The 27,409-nt window shown below is 32.1% G+C and overlaps 1 protein-coding gene across 1 annotated transcript in view; it reads right to left on the reverse strand.

Moving 5' to 3' along the window:
* LOC100164771 (peroxidase) overlaps positions 1–27,409 on the reverse strand; it is a 45,226-nt gene that overhangs the window by 1,378 nt on the left and 16,439 nt on the right. Inside the window, exons 3-12 of the mRNA XM_001951182.5 lie at positions 22,292–22,519; positions 19,791–19,961; positions 6,464–6,645; positions 5,457–5,655; positions 4,182–4,379; positions 2,691–2,838; positions 2,466–2,625; positions 1,502–1,672; positions 1,230–1,428; positions 582–687 (exon numbers count right to left, since the gene is read on the reverse strand). Of these exons, the coding sequence (XP_001951217.2) occupies positions 582–687; positions 1,230–1,428; positions 1,502–1,672; positions 2,466–2,625; positions 2,691–2,838; positions 4,182–4,379; positions 5,457–5,655; positions 6,464–6,645; positions 19,791–19,961; positions 22,292–22,519 (1,762 nt within the window). The remainder of the gene's footprint in view (positions 1–581; positions 688–1,229; positions 1,429–1,501; positions 1,673–2,465; positions 2,626–2,690; positions 2,839–4,181; positions 4,380–5,456; positions 5,656–6,463; positions 6,646–19,790; positions 19,962–22,291; positions 22,520–27,409) is intronic.

Raw genomic sequence — 27,409 nt, forward strand, 5'->3', positions numbered from 1 at the left:
GAATCAGTGGCGCCGAATGAAATTAAAGCTGGCAGTCGATTGGACCACCCAGCCCTTCAAACGACTGTGAAACTTGCTCGACTAATTATGTATAAATAATTTAATGACATATCTGCGTTTAATATAATTATAGCAGAAATACTAAGAAGTATGCTCAATTATTTTACCCAATACCTACCCTCCCGCCCACCCATCATTAAGGCAGTTTGATTGAACTACTCGAAGCACGTTTTCAGCGGCAATGCAGTTGGCATGTTCTTAGCCTTTATAGGTTCACCTATTATAGACACACCGACATGCCTGTTACATACGTGCATCGCTACAAACTTGCGACGATGTCGCGAATGGCGTTTGGTGACGAAGTTTACTAATGGCAAACTAAGTATAAATATCGATTGTAAATTTGGTGCAAATTACAATTTCATGTACCAATCATATTTACGTGTGAGGTGCGAGTTATATATTTTTATATTGACGCATATTGAAAATCAAATTTTTTATTACCTGTGCGATGGTGCAAATTACATGTTATATAATTCATTTATATAAAAATGTATTATCCAAATAATATAATAACTTACCCGGGGTTGATTTGCAGAAATGCGTTTCTCTGCATCGTCTGTATGTTATCGCCGGTCAAACATATTAGCGTAGACAACGAGAACCTCCTGATGACGGACAGTTGATCTAAAACCATGACAATAAAGTTTAAAACGATGCGGTTTGAGATACACATTTCGTGGGAGGGAGGGGGTGTGACAGTAAATAATGAAGTGTATACATTTCTACCTAATATATACAGAGGTATAATCACTGACCATGTTCTGCACCCCTACGTTTTGTTACATATTGAACTATGCATTTATTTTAATTACATATATATTTTTTTTTCAATAATCTTAAAATATACTTAATAAAATAGGTTCAAAAGATAAGGAGGCTATGATAGTGGTTTGAAAATAGTATTAAAGCAATTAATATTTATCTATTTGAATTTCATAATTGATTAAAAATTCCTGTTGACTTAATATAATTTGTATTTTAATATGGTCCTTAAGTATATTATACGTCTTGGAAATTCAAAAAATGACAGTTTCAATAAATATATCACTGAACACTAAAATAGGAATTACTGAATGAGCAATGAGCATGTTTGGTGATGACCCTTTATAATAATATACATTCTAGACAGCTGCAACAAAACTAGGCGAAAAACGTTTAATGCTTACCCGGTGAAAAAGCTCCTGGCGATATATCGTACTCGTAAAAGAATCGATCGCCTGCTTTGTAACGGAAGAATCCTTCCCCGAGGACGCATCTAAATGAAGGAGTGGTTAGCGTTCCCGGAATAATTCTTTCGAGCATACCGCCGACCAGGTAATCGATGTCGTCGACTGTTGGATAGATTTTGACTAATCGTTCGATTCTCTGCAAATTAAGTATTTTTAAGTTTCCGTGGTCATAACAGTCCTTGATTAATTATTATTGTTGAGAAAATTACCTCTTCGTCCATGACGTCTCTGAGATCATCGAACGTCGTAGCCTTCGGTAATCCGCATAACGTCCTAAAGTGATTATAAGAAGGTATTCCCATGTCCCGACCACGTTGAATGTCTTTCGCTACCAAATCCTGGCCCAGAGGTCCATTCGCTCTGAACAGCAAATCGGTAATCTAAAGATAAAAAAATGCCACTATTTAAATATTCAACTAAATAATAAGTATTTTCATATTTTTATAATACCCATGTATTTTTGATCGATGTTAAGATTGTTCAACTATTGCGAGTGTTTGTCGTAAACAAAATTATTATTATTCGTAATTATTATATAAAATGTTGTCGACGAAAGTATAATATGTTATTATAATTCGTAATTGATTTAAATCGTAAACAAAATTATACAGTTAATTATCTTAATTTAGTGATAAATTATGATCAAAGTATACATGTTAGTATCTATGATTATTTTACCGTATCGATTAAATGAATAAAAAAAAATCATTATTTGGTGGATAAATCTGTGTTTAATGGTTGTCTTTATTTTTATTTCCATAATACTGTATTACAATAAAAGAAGAAAATATACAAAAAAAAAAAAATTAAAAAAAATAAGAATCCGAACTTACTATAATTAATAATAATTATGTGAGGTAAAATCGGTACCTACAAAATTGTTCGGTATATCATTAAATATTTTCTCCGTGTTAATCAACTGCGTTTTTAATTTAACAAAAGAAATGCGTAGGTAATGATTTTCATAACACGCTTATTATACATTCCCTACAGGAATAGTTTAATATATTAATGAACGTGATAGCTGATAAGCTATCAATTAAATAAATAATTTATTAATCGATTCCGTCTAAACCAAATTAAAACCTTTGTGTGGTATTATCTTTTATTTCGCGTGAATAACTCAGACGAAAAAAAGTAATAAATCATAATGCCATTTATGTGAGTACTCACTTCTTCACTGAAAAATATGTCTTGTGCTTGTTGAGGTTGTGTCGCTATACCTCTCAGGAACATATCATAGTTACCCGGTCTTTGTATGATACCAGGCTTGTTCATCCATTCACTGAAACGTGTTGGTGCGCCACCGTTTTCACGATCTTCATTCACCAAACTGAACAATTGGAAAAACAATTAGGTACTTGGCTCTTTTGTATTTGAGTAATTTATTTTACTCACTTAAAAACGGATGGCACCAGACTGTGCAATGATCTAAATGCTCCACCAGCAAAGCTAGCCAGTGTGGACGGATTAATGTTTGAATTGTACAAATTACTATAACCTTGTTTCAGTGTGGAGATGCCATTTTCACGAACATAATTTTCACCTATAAATAACAAAACTATCATTACCCACAAGGTGAAAAACAACTAATTTTATATAGTTGTTATTATTTTCGTCATTGTTTTTGTTTATTTTTCTTTTTGTTTTTATGAAACCATATAAAATATGTTTATATGAGTTATCTAATGGTTTGTCTTTGTATTAGATATTAAATAGTATCATATTGTATAGGTATTATGATATTTGTTTTAATATAAAGCATAATATCGTGTGGTAAAACTTGTAATAAAGAAAGGATCAATATTTAATATCGGGTTTGAACTATTGTATTTATTTACCCATGTATTCAAAAAAGTTAGATACCAACATATTATGTCAAAGGATTTAAATCTTTGTGTTTTGATATTTTAGGGATACATAATAAAGTCGTATTTGTCGCCTAAACTATTCAACAAGAAAAGTTTTGGATAAATATAATTTTAAATTCTGATTGAATGCAATTTAATTAATTTAGTTATGAATTCATTATGATAATTATTCAATATTTCAACGATTTATAAAATTTAAACATTGTTATGAAAATATTTATTAACACGTCTGATTAGTTTATTTACTTTCATCGAAGAAAATATACCGTCTACTGTGTAATTAAATTAAAGACGATTTAATTTTATTCACTGGGTATCTATATATTATAGTTGCATACCATTGTTACAATATTATAATGAGAAGTAACCAGTAAGTAATTAAAAATAAATTTAGTTTGAACTTTGTACTACTGAACGAGTAAGTAGGTAACATACTATTATTTTTTTTTCTATTACTATTCTCAATATTATTATTAGTAGTTATCGATTTCCATGATATCACATCGTATACGTTCAGCATCAATACAATTTATGTAATTTTGTATGTTTATTATAACAAGTTAATATCTTGTAGTTTTTTATGTTCCCTCTTGGATACAACATTGTTTGGATATAAATATATTTAAAAAAAAACGAGTAATGAACTGAAATCATATTATAATATGTTTACTTGTGGTGTTTTTATAGTTATAGATGGTAAGACGTTAGGGTATAATTTATCTTAGTCATATAATTATAATAAACAGTGTTTGAAACTGTATATTATCAGCTGTATATAGTAGATATATTATATTATACTACCTACCTATATTACTTGTATTTTTAAGTAATTGTATTATGCAAATTGTTATAAAAAATACAATTGGACGTAAGTGCATTATTATATTAGTACATTGTAATTTAATGTTAATAATAATATTATGTATATAACATTGTTTTGTCCCTGCTGCAGAAAAACGAAACGCCGTCCGAATGGTGACATTTCAGGCATTTCTCAAATTTTAGTTAAATTACCTACCTAATAAAATTGGCAGGAACTCGTTGTACGTGATGTGCTGGATGATGGCGATGACGAATTTCCTGGCTTCTTGGTACAGTATCTCGTCGGTCCATTGAGGGTTGAGCTGCGCAAACTCTGTCACCAAGAAGTTGTGCAACCGCAAAAGGGCCACTTGCGACACAGCCATATCGGGATGTTGATTTACTCGGCCGTCGCCTAATCGAGACAGACAGAAATTAGTACGTTTTAAAATAATTCATACAACACGACATTTTTCCCAAGTGGCTGTAAAATTATTATTATTAAAGAAACTTGCACTTGATGTCTGTGACTCGTGGTGTGTAATAATAATATTATAAAAACAGAGTTTCGTTTGGTGGATTATTATTGCCAATACGAGTTTCTCTTTTCAGATTAATATTGTTATCAATCGTGAAAATATTGTATTATGATTTGTTACCATTATTCTGGTCAAGTATTTTGCACACAAATAAAAAATATAAAAACATATCCAGAACACGCGTATAATAAATTAGAGTAATCATAATATGCACATCAAATGTATTCGAATAATATTGTATTAAAATACAAAAAAAAAGATCATAACACTTTTAATTTTTCAAGTCTGTTTCTGCATGTTCCAATATTCAAAACATAAAATAAAGATTTTGAGGCTTTGATGAGATCGCGGCATGTCAATATAAGTGTAGTTGCTGCACATGCTCCATTATAACTTTATTTTACTATCTTGATTTAAGGATAAAGAAAATTAAATTTTAAAACGCATGAAAAATACACGAGACACAGGTACCTACTGCCTACACTTTGTAATCCATCCATTTAAACTTAACCACCTCGTGCGTGGGATTTAACTATTGTGTTTATAGTCTATGTGAATTTATGTCATATTTAATTGGCTACAAATTGCCTACGAACAACATAAACAAATACGATGCTATCACAACCGTAACTGCTGCTGTAAGACTTGACCCGATTACTCGACCAAACTAACACACGACTATAATAATATATTAATGGGAAATATAAAATGTTTTTATTATTTCGTTTTACATATACCCTGCAGTCATATAATGGGTCAACAAGTCATTGGTATAAAATGCAGGAAATCGTTTCAATCGAGTTCAGTCTCGACGAGTGGGAATATCGATTATTATAAGTTTCAACATAAATTGCGCCGATTTAAGACGAAGAATGGATTTGAATGAAAAACCTATGCATTTTTTTGACGTTAATATTTTTAATTTTTAATTTTCAATAGATTTTCTATATTACCTGATCTGTAGCAGACCTCGGTGTTTGTGGCAACGTTACAGGATTGGGTAGGAGTGTTGACGTTTGGCATGAACATTCGGCCGTCTCTTGTGATCTGTGCCCTCATCCTGCCCGCCCTGAACGACCTCAGATTTCCTGCAGTCTGACCAGTTGCACCATACACGAGTGAAGCATCCAGGAAATGGGTCGTTGCTATCACCTGCGGGTGGTTATAAAATATCAATATTAATCCAGTGAAGAGCGCTTTTCACGCACGCGATTTTCGGTTAACTGTTACAACGCGTACAAACTACGCATATACTATTATATTATATACCTATAGTCAAATTCTTGTCCAAAAAACAGTTTTTCTTTAATGTTTTTTTTTAAATTAAATTATTACCTACTCTTCTTTTTGTGTTTACCTACGTAATATAAATAATTATTATGCGTGATCGAAAACTGCATACATTTAAAATTTACTTCTAGATCAAATTGCAGTTATATAAAATTCAATTTTATAACCTCTAGATTGACGAAAAATAATTTATTATAATAAACAAAGCAACTTGTACAAGTTCGAAAAGAAAGTTAACTGATTGTTGAAAAGGAACAAAACTCGGCATCGAATAAATATAATTAAAGTTTGTAAAATGTACAGAATAATTTAATATTATTCCATTTGTACATTCGATTGTTATGAAATAACTAAAATTCAAAGGTACTGGATGACTCTGTTAAAATATTAAATTATCAAATTTAATTAAGAAATCCTTAACAATGCTTATCATTTTATTTGATTTCTATCACGTCTGCGTTATAGTTAACACGATAATAATAATTATACATTTAACCTTATATTCAATCATACATACCTATGTGAAGTTAAAGATATTATAATGAATGATACACCTAAACGGTTTTATTTTTACTAAACACTTCACATGATGTAAATCTATGAGTTCTAAGGGATTTTAGTACTAATGGAAACATGAATAAATTAATTAACGATAAACGAGTCGACAAACCTTTTGCTGTGGTTTTAAGGTGCACCCAAAATCGTCTGATGATACAGTTCTTTTGGCTGGTAGACACGCTGTACCGAACCTGGAATAGAAATGATCATTGGCAGGTACGGGGATGGGGAAACAATTGGGATGTAGAGTTTCGATGGGCAACAGTTTACCGTTGCTGGCACAACAATCGGGAGCTGAAAATGAAACATAACATTTTGTTAGTTAAAAATACAACTGTTTCGGAAAATTTCTTATGAAAAATAATAGAGTTACATTTTCTTTTTGTAATACACTTGGGCGAGTCAACGGCGTCAACCAATATGGCAATACCAATAGTATAATATAATATACTACCTACGGATATTCAGATTATGTTCGAGTTTACCTCGTTTCTGTTAACATGATATTATATAGGGTACCTACCTACATTATAATATCCAAGCGTGATAGTAAAATAATAATTTCTAATTTAATATGAAAAATAGTGTCGGATTTAGAAAGAATTAACCCTCGAGACACGCAATATGTTATGTACACTGGACATATGGTGACATGAATTATAATTTATCTGTTTTAATTTTTTACTTTCCAAATCAACAATAACAGGAAGAAAACATTTCGTGACTACTATTATAGATACATGTATGACCAGCAACAATTATTACATTCATTTATAATTTATATACAACTTGTAATTACAACGTAACACATTGTCAAATGGTTTCTAAACTAGAAGGAAAAAAATGTACAGTGAAAAAGCATTCAAATTTTTTTTTATTTTACATAATATACCTACATTATAATTAGCTTGTCAGAAATATTTTCAATAAGTACATTTTAAAATAATAATACGAATGATTAATGTCACATTTTATTTATTTATTTATTTCTTCCTTTAGAAAATATAATTCAAGTCAAAATAATTTAATATTACACTATTAAATGCATCGTTTGATCTCCATATTACACTTTTCATAACATTAGTTATACTTATTAGATCTATACAAATTATTTCAATAAATAATACATTTTAAGAACGATTTATTTTTCTCCAGTTAAAAGATATTTCAATTCAATGTATCCTATCACCATACCTACTAAATTATATACAAAATATAAAAATTTGTTTTTGTAATATATATACATATATATTTAAAGTTATTATTAGGTAAGGAAAATATAAAAACATTATTCGATACTCGTTATATTTAGCTTAAGATCAATTATCGAGAATCGCTGTATACATACTATGTATTACATAGTGTAATGACGCTGTTTAATACAGTATTAGAAAATAGGAATCATCAAATGGTAGACTGGATAATTTTTTTTTTTATAGGTTTCGATGATTTCATACATAAAATAGAAAATTTTTAAATAAAAGCATAAAACATTTTCAAATAAAAAATGCTCATCCATCAAAAGTTCAAAAAAATAAAAATTGATTTTCAATAATTTACAATGTTCTACTAAATGTTTATTTTGAACTTTTTTATGTAGTTTTTATTATATTATTATTTATTTCAGCATGTATAATATATTTTATAATATTTAACAAATTTAATAGACTTAAACGTGGTAGGATATTGAATTGACATTTTTAAGTGTTTGTAAATAAGTACTTGTAATTGGATTCCATTTGGTATTTAGAAAATGCATTTAAATGTTTTTCTTATTATATAATGAACAATTATTAATCACTATTTTTTTTATTTTTTGTTGATGTCAACAATGGGTAACAAGATAACTTTTCTATGAATCTTCGAATGACTCGCGTGAATCAACGAGTATGTGATAGGTAAAACCGCTATTTTCGAATAATAAAAAGAAGCGTTAACATAGTTATTGCCGTCAAGGCATTGAGTGGTTTTCACTTTTTCACTAATCGTTTCAGACAGGTCACAGGTACTTCATCAAAAAACGCATAAATGTTTAGAATTTTTATTTGTAACCTCAATCGACTATAATTGTATGCGTTTCAATTATGTACGTCTGCTGCCCAAAGAGTGCACCTTGGAGTTTTCACCCATTCATAAACTATATATTTAAACGTAAACTCCACTGGTCGTGTATAGGATTTTTTTATATTTACGTAATATTATAATTTATTGTGTACTATATAGTTCTCAATACAAACACATTATTCCAGTCCTAAAAATACAAAAGTAATTGTAACACTCACAATATAACGGGTATAAACAGGGGAGGTCACCATATTGTCGACGTACAGACGCGCGCGAAGACGTAAACCTACTATATTATTATTATTTATTATTATATTATTATATTGTTCTAGTGTCCTACTCACAAAACCGGTTTTAATGAAAAAATACAACGTCTGAACACGAAATATATAATATATTATATATATAGTTAAATGCGTTAAACTGAATTTTAGTTACATAAAATGACATCCACGCATATACTTTGACAAAAATACCCGAAAATTGAAAACAATGGCTCTGAAAACTTTATGTTCCATGTAACACATATATCTAATAACTTACACAGTTACATGAAGTCATGAATCCCTGTGATCACGTGGTAAATAATCACAATACATTAACGAAAATAAAATTTATAAATGCAATACAATTCGAAACCCATCTGTGTCAAGACGTCAACACATCCCGTGCACATACACATAACGGTGATATTTAAAACCTCCCCACAAGATATAGGAAAATAGTGTTATAATATTACATAATACGCGGATCGTATATTAATTAATAATTATTATTGTTCTGCTGCGTTATATCATAATTGCATTATCGGTGATAATAATAATATATATTGTATATTTATCACTTTCGGGCATTCAAAAAATATATTTGGTGATCTCCTCGTCTGCGAAAACTAAACGTGCTCACGTTGTGATAACCGATATTCACCAAACGCGATGGGCGATAGCGGATTTCTATTCCTGACAAGACGTAGGTACAACGGTGTGATGAGGCCGTCAACCGGGACTGATTTGCCGTTTCCGGCCGTGTGACTCGACACAAAACGACGGTCGTTTTCCGAGCACACACGTATTATTATACACATTACATTATAACGCGTTCCCATCGAGTGTACCTATGCACACGAGCGATTTTCAAAGTCAATATAAAGCCGAGCTCAGCAGAATTCTGGTGGTGGATGAGGCGCGAGAGGGGGACGTATCGAAAGACATCATTCGGCGCGTATTACGACGACGACGGCTACCGATGTTGAATGTAATATTCCGATTATTATTATTGTCGTTATATTAGGCATGTGTCTCTATAGTCTACTCGTTAGTGTTCAAAAATTATGCGCTTTCTTCAGCCAATCATATATATATACCTATACTGTAAATGCAGTGGTAAACAATGATAATGATTAAAATATGATGTATCATATTTTTTATTATAAATTCTACGCCGTCCGAATGTCCGACTCATTTATAATAATAATATATTATACTGTGTACGAGTACGACAATAGGTGAAAACGACATCGCTTCGTTAGCGAAAACGATCACGAGCGAGACCATAATAATAACAATATATTATTATAATATTATACATAATATATTATATACCATTGCAGTAGCTGTTGTGCTCGTGTACACGCGCAAACGAACGGAGTTACGTAAAAATCACTGTCGATTGCTGGTCAGCGTGCGTATGTACTTAAAATGGGCTTATAAACGTCGTTGATGACGATAATAATAACGGAACCTACTGAAATACCCCGTTTGAACGGATGGATATATTAATTCAAAAATGTATGGGGTTTGATGTGTTTTTTTTTCCAAGCGCATCCCTTCAGTTCATTAGACGTTTTCCCGTCAGTCAGAATAAACAATTGCGTAAAAAATAATTCAAAACCGTGTTGGGATATTTTTTATTTGAATGCGCTATTATATAGGCACCAATATTTCGGGACGCGTGATGGCGAGAAATAGCCGTAAATTAACCGTCAAATAATCAAATTAAAATCACGCCACTTGTAATAATAATCCATTAAATGCATAGAAAACATATTATATTATATTATGTCCACAACAATTACAACCGTGTGCACTGTGCAGCAATAACAAGTTGACCAATGATCATCAGATTTATTCGCAACAGTACACTAAACATGTAATAAACAGTTTATCGTTCGCGTGGTAATCCTCGCGTTATAATAATAATATGTAGGTTTTTTTAATGCCATATCGTTGATTGGCGAATAAAATATTGTCATTATATTATAGCCGTGTACCGCAGAGATAATATGTCGGATAAAGGTGATAATTTACGTAACTCTAATACGATAGGTATAGGTAGTAAAAATATAATAATACCTAACGACAATATTATATTATAATATTATTATACTCCAGCGAATAGGTCGGCAGTTTGCCGCAACTTATTGGCGTATACCTATTCGAATAGTTTATATAGGTACCTACTACCTAGGTATACTCAATGAACAATAATATTATACCACGACGTCGTATAAAACACATCACAATAAAATATATTATATTGCAGCCTAGCTATTAGGTACTATTGAGTTTTTATCTATACTCAAAGCTATTAAAACTATTGCTAGATACTAATATTCGGATGTTTGATAATATTATGTTTGATGATGAGAAGTGGGCCGAAATCCAAAATATGGTCTCGAACTGAACTTTTTAATGTCAAACCGAACTTTTTAATCTTATGTCGAACCGAACACAAAACGAGGATTGAGGTATCAACTGAGTAATCAATAAATACCCGGAAAATGTTTGGTCAGTGCCGCATTGGTTAGGCGAGCTATCGAAAAAATCTCAGTGGGCCGCTTAAAGTTTGGGCCGATCGTGTGAATGTGAGTGAAAATAAATTCATGTTTAAAATACGATTGTCCGCCTATAAGCTTGTAATAATTATAGACGTAATTTTGGGTCACTGAATATTATGTAAAAGGGTTGCTTATAGAAGTGAAAATCTCGATGGGCCGATACATGATACATACCAATAATCCGGCCCTGTGTTTGGTTCCAACCATTTGACGTGTTGGAATTTTTTTGGAGTTTAACTATTTTGGAGCTCGATTTAATTATAGAATTTCAAACTTTTTGTTTGAGTTCGGTTTGGATTAGTATTTTTAAAGCTTGGTTCTACCTTCAAAATCGAACCGAACACCTAAGTTCAAGGCTGGGCAAGTTAATGATTTTTTTTAACTCAGTTAAGTTAAGTTAATATGCACCATATAACAAAAAGTTAAAAGTTAAAAGTTAATTTAACTATAGGTTAACTCAGTTAAGTTAAAAGTTAATACACACTTTTTGTTAACTTTTTATTCAGTTAAAAAAAAGTTAATTTGTTTATACAACGCTAACATACTTAATTCTTTCCAACCCAAAACTAAATTATAGACTATAGTGTTTATATTTTATACAGTGTTTCCATATTAGTTAAATTCGAATTATATACATTTTTTACTTTAAACAATTCACGGTAAATATTTTTTGACATGAAAACGAGATATACTGAAGTAGTGAAATATGATAAAATTAAAACAAAATAAATTAACTTAACTTAATTCTTGAAATGAAAAATTAACTCGTTAATTTCACGTTAATTAAAAAAGAAATTTAGTAAGTTAACAGTTAAGTTAATGAAAAGCCAAAATTAACTAGTTAAGTTAAAAAGTTAATATAAAATTTACTTATTAACTTAACTTTAACTTTTTAACTCGTTAATGCCCAGCCTTGCCTAAGTTCGATTCGACTTTTCGAACTTCAAACAGTTCGACCCACCTCTAATTATTTTGTGTTGTGGTGAATTTCGTACCTACTGGCTATCAATAACCACTTGCCGGAGGGCTGAACGATATTCGAAGCGAAAAAAAAACTACTGTTACCAAATCCCGTTTAGGACGGCCGTGCGTTTAACCATCGCGCATATTGTTATAATATTATAATTATATCGACTTACACGAATTAAAATATAATGAATTAAATTCGATATTGATATTATACACTTACTATAATAATAATATATTATAATCGTCGTTGTATAAGCCATGCGGACCGGGCGAAAGCCACCGGACAGTAAGTTGTAGGTATATACCTAATGACGTAATCCGATTAAACGCCTACCTGCCTATAATACGGTTATTATTTTATTATATTAATTATTTACACAGTTCTAGAATATCACATAATAGTATATTGTATATATATATAATATATTATAGACTATAGCCGTAATAAATGCGAAACATGTCGTACAAAACGTTAATCAAATTATTAATGTTACAACGATTAACTCATCGTCATCGTCGTAGACAACCATACAGCCGAGAGTATAAACCGAGTAAAACAATAATGTTCGTTGATATTAGTGTTAATGTCCCGGAACAGACAGGAATGTTTATTCTTAAGGTAACAATATTGTTAAATTATTAATACTACCTGTATAATTAGCACTTAATTCTAGCAAACGTTAGAATATACATTATTATTTTACAAGTTGTCGTGTGTCAAAATGTACCTTATTTATATACGTAATATTAACGCGATAAATCATAAATGTACATTACTTTATGATTTATAATCCATAAAAATAGGAATGAATTTTGAAGAGAACCTATAGGTAGGACTTATAAATAAATAAGGTTTTTATAATTAGTGCGTTATGAGTAGTTGATTGAAAAAATAATATGACGTGTAATCTGACAAAGCCATATTAGATTCATTACGGAAGTACTTATTGAAATCAAGTGCATAATATTATAATATTGATTAGATTTTAACAACTGTTTTTGTATAATATTGAATGAAATAAATTCCATTCTAATGCGTTTTTAACAACTATTTTTACGTTTAAGATTTATTGATGTGAAAACAAATACGTATATGCGTAGTCAGCAAAAACAATATTGATCGGCTATAATTCAGTTTAAAATATCACAAGTACTTAGATGATAAGTATATGTAATTAAGATTGTAAGAAAATCACCATTTAACAACCTCTTGAAAAATGAAAATTGTTGAGATTGTATTTATCGCCACGAGAAAATAGAGTTATGACACGAAGTGGGAGTAAAGTGCTTCGCATAATGGCGAAAAGACATTTTTTTCAATTTAAGATTTTATCAGACATAATATTATATTTTTAACGTTTACAGAGATTTTTCCGACTATTCTTTGAGTTGAAAGTATGAAATAAAATGAAAATCCACTATAGCCACCACAGTCATTATAGAAAAAGAACACTGTCATTTCCGTTGAAAATATTGTAATCGTTTTGTCGAGTTTCTAAAATACCGACTACCTACCTATATAGAGATAATACAATATTGTATATTGTACCTTAGAGCATATTATTATCAGCAAGTATTCGGGCATTCGTGCGTCTGCATAATTGTATATCATTTAAATCTTTTTAATAAATTTAACATAAACTTTGTGATGAAATCAAATATTGTTCTATACAGTTTTAATTAATTTAATTAGCATGACCAAAATATACCAATTAATACTACAGAGAATAAAACGTCCGAATATTATAAACATTTTTTTTACATTTTATTGTTTACTTCGATACAAACAATGATTTCTAGAATATAATATATGAGTATTTTTTTTACAGAATTTGTTTTATTTAAATATATGTGCACATTTTTCTTGATATATACTGATAAGATTATTATTTTAACATTGTTAACAATACAATACAATTATAAAGTCTATATCAGGGGTCTTGAACTCGTGGATCTAGGTCCACAGCATCGTCATATTTTGAGATGCAAAATTTTAAGTACACTTTTTATCATTTAATACATGTTTTTACTATGAATACAGCCCGCAAGTTTTTTAAAAAAATAATAAGTTGGTCGTCGCCTAAAGTGGTTGAACACCCCTATGGGGGGTATATTATGGGGTATACATGTGTGAGTAAAACCAAATCTGAAGTACCTAAGCAATTATTATGTTCATTGATATACGATTTGATTTACAGTATACCCACAATCGAAATCGATCAGAGAAAAAGAAGTCGCATTAAATGCATTTGACTGCAGTTGTAAAAAAAGTCCATTAAATATAGTGCATCCGGCGGCACACCATTAAACTGTTAAATCAATTAAATTATTTAATAACTATATAATATTATACTGTGCATTGTTTTACAATCGTCAAGTTGTTCATTGTTTTCCTGAAATTTTCAGGTGAACTCGTGAAAACATTAAACCGTTTACGTTATACTATCTTGAACACAGTTATATTTCAAAATGTATAGGTGAAGCAGTCCGTCCTTACTCCATATTATTCGAATGGTAATAATATTATCATCATGGTCGCAACACACTGACACAATATTTTTATTATCTATTATTTTTTCGAACGTCAAGAATTTTTGAAATTGCATTTTCGAGGATGATATTATTATTATTCTGCATAATGAACAAAATGTTCGTTTTAAGGACTATGTGCAGTGCGCCGGTAATATGGTATTACGTTATTATTATTATAACATACGCCTGCGCATGTAAATCACTGCTGCAGAATAAAGAACGCAACGATTCGTGTGGTTCGATAAGGCCACTGAACACACGCGTCGTGATAAAATTAACCGCATCCTTTTTTTTTTCGCGATCCATTATACATAATAATATAACAACAGTATATTCATATATATATATATATATGTATAATAATAATATATTATAATATAATATGTGGTCCCTACTCCCCACCCCCGTCAATATATTACAAGTCCAAAAAAATAATTTCCGAGAGTAAGCAATTATACATAGGTACCTAGTTGTACACATTTTGAAATGTACCTAAAATTTTTTTTCGACTGGGTGTTTTGGCTAAGTGTATTGAACATTTACCATGCGCGGTTAACCGTCAACGCAGTATATAGAACCAGTATTGCACAGTGCACACGTTAGCTAAGGATCATAATGTGTAAGTATTGCGGCGACGAGTCCTCGCGAGTCACGACTTAGGTCAAAAACAAATTGATCTAGAGTCCGGGCTCTAGTATGAAATGGATTAAAAATGTGTAAACATAATATTTTCCTAACGAAAAAACGTTGTTTAAAAATATCGATTGCTGTAGCGATAATAATAATATAATAATTACCTATATTGATAATATTGTCTGTAGTGTCTATTCTTCACATGCTCTATAATAGTCTGTACAAAATATTTATTTAAAAGTAAAATCGTGTATAATTTAATCATATAAATTGTATTTGAAATAAAAGCAAGATCAATCAAATATAATGAAATTAGTGATAAAAAAAACGCCCTGGTTTGAATTTAATTATCGATTATTTCGACTTTTGAGTAAAAAACTATGAAATAAAAAAAACATGAATGTTAGGTAGTATCTCGTTTTGTATGTTACACTCTTACAGTATAAAAGTCGTTTCATTTTTTAATCTCTAGACACCCTTTCTAAATACGCTACCGCAGTAAATACTGAAATACTATACCTATAGTATGTATTCACATAGAAATAATGAGACAGGATATTGGACAACAATAATTTAATGTTAGGTAGATAATAATAATATTATGTAGATCGTCGATGGTTAACCCGGGGGGTGTGGCTTACAATGTCACGATAATATATTATAACATTCTAGTTTTTCGTTTATTATACATGTATACAGATACTGAATATATATTATATAATAATGTTATGCGTTATTACGACGTCGGCGGTGATGATGATGATGATGATGATGACTATAATAATAATAATAATAACATAATATTAAAATAATATTATATCGTCTTACAGGGAAAACGCGCGCGGATAATATAGCGACCTCGGTTGCCCGTCCAAAACGGGGAAGACCGGAATGCTGTAGCTTCTGTACAGGGTAGAGACTTGCGCGGCCTCGGATCGCGTCGCGTCCGATTAATTAAAAACGCTTTCGATCGCACGACCGAAAAAAAAACAAAATATTATATTATTATAATAATAATAATAATATAGTATAACACATTATTGCGCACGCAGACCTCGTCGGCATTTGTTTTGACACGTCGTCTCATTACGCTAAACTATAATAATATTTTACGCTCGCGTTGCGTTTAATAACATACTCATCATTTCCGTAAGTGTATGTGTGCATATGAGGAAGACGTGCGCCATAACCGCCGCCGGGTAATTATTATTTAAACGACAGTGTATTTTATTTTATTGTAATTTTATTTATCTATAATATTATCGTTTCGTGTGTCTACCTACTGTCTACATCACTGGTACATCGACGACGGTGCAAATGATATTATGTATACCTATAAAATATACATCAGGTGACTCGCTTTTCTCGTGTCGTGCAGCGTTCGGGCTGTTTTAATTATTAACTATTCTGATTAACACATAATAATAATAACAATATGCGCGATTTATAATATTATGTATTGTTTTGTGTCGCAGCCAATGCCTATATTTATATGAGAATGAAGACTTTTATTTGAACGTATACTAAGTATACCCATTTGTTAATATAAAAATAAAAACAATTTTCCACAAAAGAATATTCAAACGAAGATGATAGTAATATGGACTAATAGATAAATCTGAAACTTGTCGATATATTAGAGCTACGGGCAACCGTAACTATTTGAGACTTTTACAAAGTCGTATAAACTTTTTTAAAACGAGTTAAAATATTGATACAATAGTACAAAAGTAATATAAAACATTATTACGATTCAAAAATATTCGTAAAGTCGCATAACTCACTTTAAAACTGAATGTCGGGAAAAAAAACCAATGATAGAAATCAAAATAAAATGTCCCCATAACTTTAAACCTAACAACAGGTAAATTCACCACAATAATGAAAGAAACAAAACTTTAAAATATGTGTTCTACTAAACAAAAATTGTCCATTTCGTGTATTTTTAAGATAGAGATATCAAATTGGTTTAAACAGGTCTCCCCCTTCTTGAGTGGATCGCAGTCTTCAGTTATGTACGCTGTTATAGGAATAATAACTAGGACGGGTCCTTTTTTCAACAAACTACGATCGATCGAAGGATTCTGGAAACAAAATATCTCAATTCGCAATAAAGTCCACACTATATTGAGATTTCCTTTCCTGTGTTTTCGATTTTATCCACGCCAAAGCACCATTAAAATTGGATGAATTCCGGATTATTGTGATGTAAGAATAGAAAGATATTGTTATCGCAGCACCGTTTGAAATATTTATATATACGTATGTCGTATATAGTATACATGTATATAAAATATTGCACGTACCTATGCGATTATTATTAATAACAATAATAATCACGCGTGCAATAATTTATTATAGACAGAGGCGGCAAATCTCCGCTTTCGATCCCCCTAAGTATACGATTACTATGATAGTGGTGCGCATACCTCTATATATACGCATACCTCTATATATACGCATACCTCTATATTATAAAACCGTGACCGAAACTGTGTCAAGTCCACGACCTCGTCACGTGCACCAATCCCATACGTGTAAGAATCACGTTGTACGTCCGTGGTAAAGGTACGTATTGCAGGGCGCCCTGCACGAAATCCGCCCGCGAGATCACTCATATTGTCGTGTCGCAGTTGTATAGATGTGTCGGAAAATTTTCGTTTACACAATAACGTCATTATACTATTGGTCTTATTGAAAAATATGTAATTTCACGTCTGATATTCGTTGATCGAGAGTTAATCGAATTTTTCACGGATTATACTCTATAAAATGTTGATCTCTACAATTGTTGTTATTGAAAGGTTCAAACGAAGATCTCTATTGTTGGACACATGATATGTTCCTATGTATACCGTAGGTACGTATTAGGATATCTTACACATTTACCTATATGACAATGACATATTATCATAATATTAATGACTAAAGTATAGACAATACGATTATATTTGTAATTATATTATCATAGTTCAGTTGTCCTATTTATGCGATGTCCACGATATTTCCAATATATTTTTAAAAAAATATAGCATCCAGAGCTTAAGCACATATACAATACCTGTTTGTAATTACAAGCAAAACACAGCCTTTGTAAAAAAAATAACTCTAAAATAAATATAAAATTAGTACTTTTTTGGTTCGCCTGATGAGTAATTATCTTTTTAATTATTTTGGCCATGCACAAAACGATCAATAATACAATACAGCAAATATTTTTTGAGCAGTAATTATTCTTGATTTAATAGAGATTAACTCGATGAAGATTTATTTCTAATATGAAGAGTATGCACTTTAGGTAGGCCGCAGTAAAGTGGTTTTTGTATAAGCCTCTTAGGTATGTTTTATGAGTAGTGTACTAGTGTATCACATATAATATATACATTTGATCTCAATTATTCATAACATTCCGAGTATTATAATATTGAGGATGTTTTAGATACTTAAAAAAAAAAGTAAAAAATATACACTTTGAATTGAATAATTAATAATATAGTATACTTATAGAGTTAAACTTCTTTAAAACCAGTGCTATATTTTAATTGGAGTGTTAGACCTAGAGAACTATGTAGTTTTTATCGCTACACTTTAAAATCCAAGCATATATAGAATAAGACGTCTGCCGTATAACATAATATTATAATATACCATGAAAAATAAACATGATAATCTCAATATTATTGAGATTATCCATCAAACTTAAAATATATTTTATAAATCAGCTATAATATTTTTTTCAAATCTCAAACATAAATTATTGTCAACTTCAGAACGTAAATATTTATATTATACAACGACAAATAGTACCTATACTATCAACACACATACTATATATTATTCAATGTTATATTTTCTATTTTTTACTATTCGATTTTTACTTTCTTTCAGAATACATAAAATATCAATAGCTCGTTTTGACTCAAGCAATTCACCTGCAGATAACGGGTGTGTCGCTATGTTTTTTTTTGCTTTGCTGGGACACTAGTACTTAACGTTCATCGTGAAATACGTGTCTTTTTTTATTTATTTGGGTTTAATGTATAATTCCCAACAGCAGACTAAACGGACTATCTTTTACACGGGTAATCAATTCACGATTATCACAATATAATATTATATAATTAGTTTGAGAAAAGTCAACACCGTCCCAAGATAAATAGATTCAAAAAAGTCGTAAACCTTTAATATTATAAGACGTATTTCATAGTGTTGGGATAACGTCAGCCTCGAGAACACACACGAAATAATAATAATGAATGTCGTTTGATCGTTTACATTCGTTAAGCGTTTTTCGGATGTTTTACATAAACACACCCTATGTAAACTGCGTGTCGTACAACATCGATACCTGCAATACCTTGCTATACGTACAAATTATAATAATAATATTTTCGCATCGACTTACCGGATTTCTCCGTGAGCAGAGTGACGTCATGTGCAACGACTTGCGCCCACTGCATAACGGCTAGCGTGAATCGTATGTCAGGCACGTTCCTCTCCGGGAACAGCGTCGTACGGATCAGCCTAGCACTGGGAAGTACCCGTCCGAATGAGGTCAATCTCGGTCTGCTCTCACCTAAAGCAAACACACAACGGTTGTAGAAATTATTATTGTAATTACCTACATTAGGCGTATATACGGATGCATACGCCCGAGTTGTGTTTACATCGTTCATTACAAGGGGGCGAGTTTATATAGTATATAGTTATTAGTTTCGACTGCAGAACCCGTAATGTGGACTGGGTAATAAAAGGCACGCGTCCAATACACGCATTATTATAAATTATTGGTAGTCGATTATTTGTTATTACAGACACCTGTAACTATGCAATTGAAATAATAAAATTCTGTTTTTAATCCTAATAATATAATGTCAATACACTTGACCCGGAATGACGTACGGTTTAACGATTCACGATATAATAATATAAGTTTCGACCGTATTATTGGTTATATTATTATACGTATTTATCAAACACATTAACTGTTTCCGGGCTTCCGGATATAATAAACAAAACCAAAAGTTTCGACTAAGGTCCGGCATATTTTGGACCTATAGGATACCGGTTTCGAAAAGAAAGTACTTACAAATGTTTTCTGCATATTATGAGCCTATATGTGAAAACACGAATGAATAGTCATCGGCGCCAAGTGCATTGGATTTCAGGATGTCCTGAGGCGATTATAAAGCTAAAACGAAACTAGTTTCGAAGTCACAATTTCTTCATTAAATTACGTCAAATTTAGTCGCCTTCGACATAATAGTATTCCATAATTCGTTACGCTGGTCAAAACCATAATATTTGGCTAATTAATAATTAATTGGAGTGATTATAAATAACATAATATAGCATATATAACGTCATTTCTAAAATTAATATAATAATTATAGACACGTTATCATAATAATGATTACATTGTAATAGCTTCTAATTTTGTTTATGAATATTGGAACTCTGCGATGTACAATATTGTAGAAAAGTGTTATCGAGTTTATATGAGATTCACATACAAAATTCTAAAGTTGGACGAAAATAAATTTGATACCCCCAAAGTCTGTCAATGTCTGTACTTTTCGAATATTCTGTAGTAGCACGTAACGTACCTACCTATATATTATAATAATAAATTATATAAATTCTGTGTGTTCAAATAACTATTCGAACGAAGGAAGTAACCATGGTTACACGTCCATTCAACGAAGATCCTGACGTGACGTATTATACTACCTACGTTGAAAAAGCCTCGAGGACTCGTTAATTACCGAGACGGTGAAATAGGTATGGAAGAGAATATAAAAGCTTAAAGATTTTATAGTGAAATATATTATGTACGTACGAGTATAGCATATAATGTTATATACCTACCTACACCCGCGTAGTCTATATAATAATATGTAATACGTTTTATACATTTCACAACATAATGTCAGTTGTACCTTGTACGCACTAAGTGTAAATCAAATAGGTAGGTAATCTTTATTTCATATTTGTCATTTCGGATTTGTAAAAATAGAAAATTCACTGGACATATATAATGATATCGCGAGTCTTGCTTTTGCAGTAACATACAAAAAATTAAATTTTAACGATCAAGAGGTTCACCTTGTTTCCATCGAACTAAACCGTACGACGACAATAATAAACGGTAATAACATAACGTATTTGAAATGATTTTTTGACGCGCAGTAATCGCTAAATGAACACCTTATATTGAAATACCGTTTTAAAGTAATTACAGCGCACTATTTACCAGTGTATCGATTTATATTTTTGATATAGTTACATATAGGTAATTACATAAGTACATAACCTTGGCGAAACCGATTCGGTCTATAATTATTTATAGGTACATGAAAATAAGAGCAGACCCGTTTCAGATCTATATAAATATTGTCTAAAACGTGTTTTATAATTAATAGGTACATAATATTATAGTAGTTATGTCATCTAAATGTTCGAACGTACATCTATATTATTATGTATATGCAGTACGTACCGTTACCGACTGGTAGCTTATACCACGAAAAGTTGTGAATTTAAAATTGGTTTGATTACCGTTTAATATAATATAATATGTAAGAAGTGAAACAAGAGCCATTATAGTAGAAAGTTAATTAAATAAAATGGTTTTAAAGGTAAAATATATAGAAGCTGAAAAATAATGACTGTTGATTCTGAATTTGTATCAATTTAAATCGAAAAAGAACATTTGGGTGTAGTCGATTGATGTTAAAAGTGTGATAGGTGGTTAAGTATTCAGTACAATGAGTATAGGCGTACCATATCACGACTATACGCGTAACAATTAATTTATTATGACAAAATATTATTATTATCATTGTATCATTGTCGTGTCATATCAATAGTATAGTCTGTGACGGGACGTATAACGCGTCTACTTACCGTCTTGGTAAGCGGCTGGTAACAGTCGGACCAACGCAGTGTTGACCGAGCCCCATCCGGGTTGCTGTAAGTTGTTGCAACTGCCGTCGAAGCTCCTGTACCGAGCTCGAGGGTTGCAAGGTATGCTGGTCAGGCAGACGTCGGCCACGTTTTGCTGGGCCACGCTCTGGGCGCCAGTGACCATCGTGCCACCGGCGGTGGCGGCGGCGGCTGGAGAGTCGGCTGTACCTGCGGAAAACACGAAAATCATGACGAAACAGACGTACAGATGGGTCGCGCGAACACTGCAGTTGTGCAGCGGGCACGGCAATGTCATAGCAGTTGTATTATTAGGTATTTGATTTTTTTTTGTTTTTCGTTTCGTCTGAAACACGCGGTGCTCGGTGAAACGGCACCGTGCGTCGGATTAGGCACGAGGATGGACGGTATAATCAAAAGTCGATTAAACTGCAACAGTTTCACGATGAGTGACCTTGTGCCGAATCATATTATTTTATTATTTATCTATTTTTTTTTCTCCGACGTGTTGAGGTGGAAATTTTGGCGGATACGCAGAACATTGCTAAAAAATTATCTAATCCGAATACATTATTGACTGCCATTGCGAGTATTAACTCGGATTCGGCAATTATTGGAAATGAGACAAGTGCTGCGCCCAATTAAAATCCCCCATAATAATTCCCCCCCATTAATCCCCCCTATAACAATCTATAAATGTTGCGATATGATAAATTACAAGATGTGTGAGAGTATCGATGCAGTCTGTCGCGTATACATTTTACCACCGTAGTTTTCATTTTTACTCTCTTATTTTCTCAGGTATTACGAACAATATCATCGTGTTTAAGATTTTACTTACTTATCGAAACATTTCATTAAATATTAATCAGTAACGGATTTAATTCAACTAGAAGTGATAGATAAAATATGTGCTTTATTGATGTGTATTGGATATCAAATAATTGCATTAAGCTTAATGTTATAGTACTAGGATATTAGGACACTAGGTAATAAGAAGTAATAATAGGTTATAGGTAATAGTTTTAAATACCACATAATATTAATACACGGAGACTTGTCTAAAATGTGGGTACAGAGCAAAGGCAATTTAAAGGATGGATACTCGAGGATCTATACCACTTGAAAGTTTAAATTTGTGGTTATTTATCTGACCTTATACTTATAAGAACTACTACTGTAAAATGTATTAATACTGAATTTAAATTGAAAATGAAGGAATTTGAATAAAATGATCATTGGTAAGCTTATAAATATCAAATCCTTGAAATATCTTTCTTGTAACAGTAAATAATATTTTTTAAATTGAGATGAAATATATAATATTAGTAATGAAAAAACAATTACCACTGAAAAATACCGTGCTTGTAGGTATAATCAATTTAATAACACATTAAGTGTAAATAGGCACGAATAAAACAATGGTAATATTATGTATAATATAAGACATTAAGACAATTTCTAGTTTTTCTTTTGGATTTAAAAAAATAATAATAAGTGACCTACGTACATTATACGAAAAAATAACGTAACCTATACAGAGTTGTGCGTGCTTTTCAATAATTTATAATATGTTTTTATTATTTTTAAACTTGCAGAAAATATGTTATTTGTATTTAAATTAAATTGTATAAGGTACCTACATGTAAATTAACCACTTAATAATAAGTTAATTTTCCGTGACAATTAATATGTTAAATAGTCCGCTATCTAGCGGTAAGCAGAAGCAATCGTGATTGTAAAATTATAAGAACTGTTTCTGTTTAAACATAAAATATTTAATAATGCACCTAATTTAAAATATTTTCAAGAAATTCTGATTAATTGGAATAAACATTATTTTATGAATGCATTTCATTTGGAAATAATGAGCCAACACTTATGGTAATTAACTTTTAACTAATAGGCAACTATTTTTATACATACAATTAATATAAAATATTAAAATGTATTAACACTATATAATTTGATAATTTTCGTACAACATGCCTTTAAAATGTAAAGTTTCATATAATTCGAACGCGTTTTTATACATTTTAGCTACCCCTAAATTATGACGGATTTTCGTGACAGTAATTTAGAATATCATGTTTTTGCAGTTAATTTGAACCACATTAATATTATTGATCGGTTAGGGCAGATACTTCAATTCTAGTCACTGGTAGAGATACATAGATGGAAAGCTACAAGACACCCTCGGAAATTTGCCTGCACTGCCCGATAGATCGTCAGCAGAAAAATCCAAAATCAAATCATCGCACTCGTTGTTTGAGTGAACAACTTGGCGTAGGGGGACATAGGTCTTATTTAATGTCTAGGGTAGCGGACCAAGGTCGGTCCGAGAAGAGACTATTGGTCCCAACGGTTTTTCGTTAACCTGAATAATTGTATGATATGTAAGGGGGCTTAAGGTTGGGCCTCCTCGTCTGTCGCCTTCGGGTTCAACCAGTGTTCACAAATTGTGCACCCTAACAGGGCCTTGATAGTCTATGCATACACATTACACACTATAGACTATAGTAGTATATGTAGTACATGCTAAGAAAAGTAGTCTCGGGCACTTTCAGGGTTATCTAACGTTGTACATATTATTAATTAACGATGCTACTTGGGGATCAAGCAATGTGCAAACAGTTCGGTCCCCTTGTAGTGGATATGCTACAAGGAAAAAAAAGGGGCCTCGGGTCTCGTGTGGATGTGAAGTGTCCAACTTTGGGTTCCTCGAACCTGCAGTAGTTTTTTTTCCACCTGGAATCGCCGTACCGATTTTAGTTAATACCTATTATAGGTATTAATATGTTGATGGGATTAAAAAATCATTTAAAACAACCACCAGGACGAATTGTTGAGAACCATTTTCACATTGTCCTTGACGAAGATCGTGAAACGGGACACTCCGTCGCAATCGATGAGCGAAAAAAACATATTTAGTGGGTGCCGACAATAAGTAATTTTTGTCGTGCGTGGCGCACCTTTGAACTGTTTGAAAACCTGATAACGATCACGCGAGTCACTATCGTCGTCGTCGTATATTATAATAACTTGTACGGGAAAACAGTTCAAGTGAAAGTTCTGCACGGCGGCGACGGTGGCGTAAAGGTCGTTTGGCGTGATAGAAGAAAGAGCAAAGCACGTCAAAACAGCAGACCGAAATGGACAAGCGAAAATAATATCTACGTAGTTAGTACACGAATTTTGCGACGTATTACGATACATCATAATAATTGTTTTGCAAGGACCTGCACGGTGTGAAATACGAACTTACATTATATTCAAGACCAGATTAAATATGGCCCGGGAAGGGGGGGGGGGGTGGCACGGTCACGAGGTCCATTGATTTTAGGGGCCCATCTTTATCCAAAAAAATTTTTTTTAATGTTTTCTAAACAGTTTTCAAAAAAATTAAATTATTTTAGTAGGTTTAATTTTATTCCACGAAAAATAACTATTACTAAATGATAATAATTATTAAATTGATATTCTAATAATTGATTACAATATTATGATGATTGATGAAGTTTATAAGATGGGAGTTGTGATGTGCGTGTCTACATTTTATTCGCGTAGATGATAGTCTTTACTATCTATATTATGATTGTACGCGTGGTAATAATTATTGATATTAGGTATTTTTAATCTATTCATGGGAAGTATGCGAAAATTGCATAATATTATTTTCCACATACACCCTGTATACCTCGTGTAATGTACGCCGCGATACGCTGTATGCGCGGCACCTGAAAAGTCGACGTCGTTGGCGTGCCAGCCGGTAAAAAACAAGCGAACTGTGAGACGAAGGAAACTCGGTGAGGCCATCTATTGTTCGAGACGCGGACACACGCGTGACCTCGAGGTACCATCATCATCATCATCGTCGTCGTCGTCCAAACACACAATACAATAACATCCGGACATCGGAAAAACGTTTCCGATTCGTGAAATCGAAAGCGGACCGGTAGAAGAATAATACATAATATTTTAATACGATATTCAATTAATATTGTCGAGTTGATAAGTCGCACGCCGTACTAACAATGACCGCCACCGACGTTTCGTCCCGTGCTCAGATCGTTCGTCGAACACGATAATATTATTTATTAGCGACCGACTTGCTATCCGCATACAGGGTGCACTGGTCGTCCTTTTACAGTTAGGATACTATTGTTTTGATGGTATTATACAATATTATTTTTTATGTCTCGCTACCGGACCGTCGTGCAATGCTTGATCGGTGTGATATAGTGGCGGTAGGGGACTATAACGACATTTGCAGCTTACGTTTGCGGACGGGTGCTATACTCTTTTTCAAATGAGAACGCACCGGGTCGCGCATCGTTATCAGAGGCGGAACCACAAGCCCCTCCCACAAAATTAGTAATTAATTTCTGATTAGTCGCCAATGATCGGCTACTTTCGACGCCGCCGGGCATACAGAATGTTAAATTATTATTATAATTATTATTATACAAGGTGGCACCACCTACGACAGCTGAAACTGTCGGGAGTGGGGAGGCCATGCGCGCGTTTCGACCGGTTTTCGTCCGCCGCCCGGTGCGTTCTCATTTGAAAAAGAGTATAGATGGATGCAGTGGTGGAGTGGTAGTGATGTAAGTGGTTTTGTGCGGATATATTAATATGTTATAATATTATAGAGGGGGAAAAAATCGTAATTCGTCAATAAATCAATAATTTGTATGATTCTATGATTCTGATTGCATTATATGTTATCGAATCGTAGACCGTGTGGTATCTGTGAAGTGGTCGCCGCAGCAACCTTTCCGCGGTCGGTCGATGGAAGATAATATAATATTATAATAAATCGTTGTACGAGACGTGCCCGAAAAATAATTCATGTCCGTCTCCGGTGAAATTCGACCGGACGGATATCGTCGGCATATTATCGTCACGGCCTACACAAAGAGATTTCGGTGGTCGCCGGTAGTGTTATCGAAAAGAATATAATTATTGTGATCCCCCCCCCCGTAAACGCTTTGTATAATATAATATAAAACCTATACTACCTATACCTACATAATAATATAGTGGCAGCTCATGTTTTAGTTTCGATTTTCAATGAAAGTGATACTTTGCGATAAATTG

The sequence above is a fragment of the Acyrthosiphon pisum genome, chromosome A1, assembly GCF_005508785.2.
Source record: "Acyrthosiphon pisum isolate AL4f chromosome A1, pea_aphid_22Mar2018_4r6ur, whole genome shotgun sequence".
Classification (NCBI taxonomy): Eukaryota; Metazoa; Arthropoda; class Insecta; order Hemiptera; family Aphididae; genus Acyrthosiphon; species Acyrthosiphon pisum.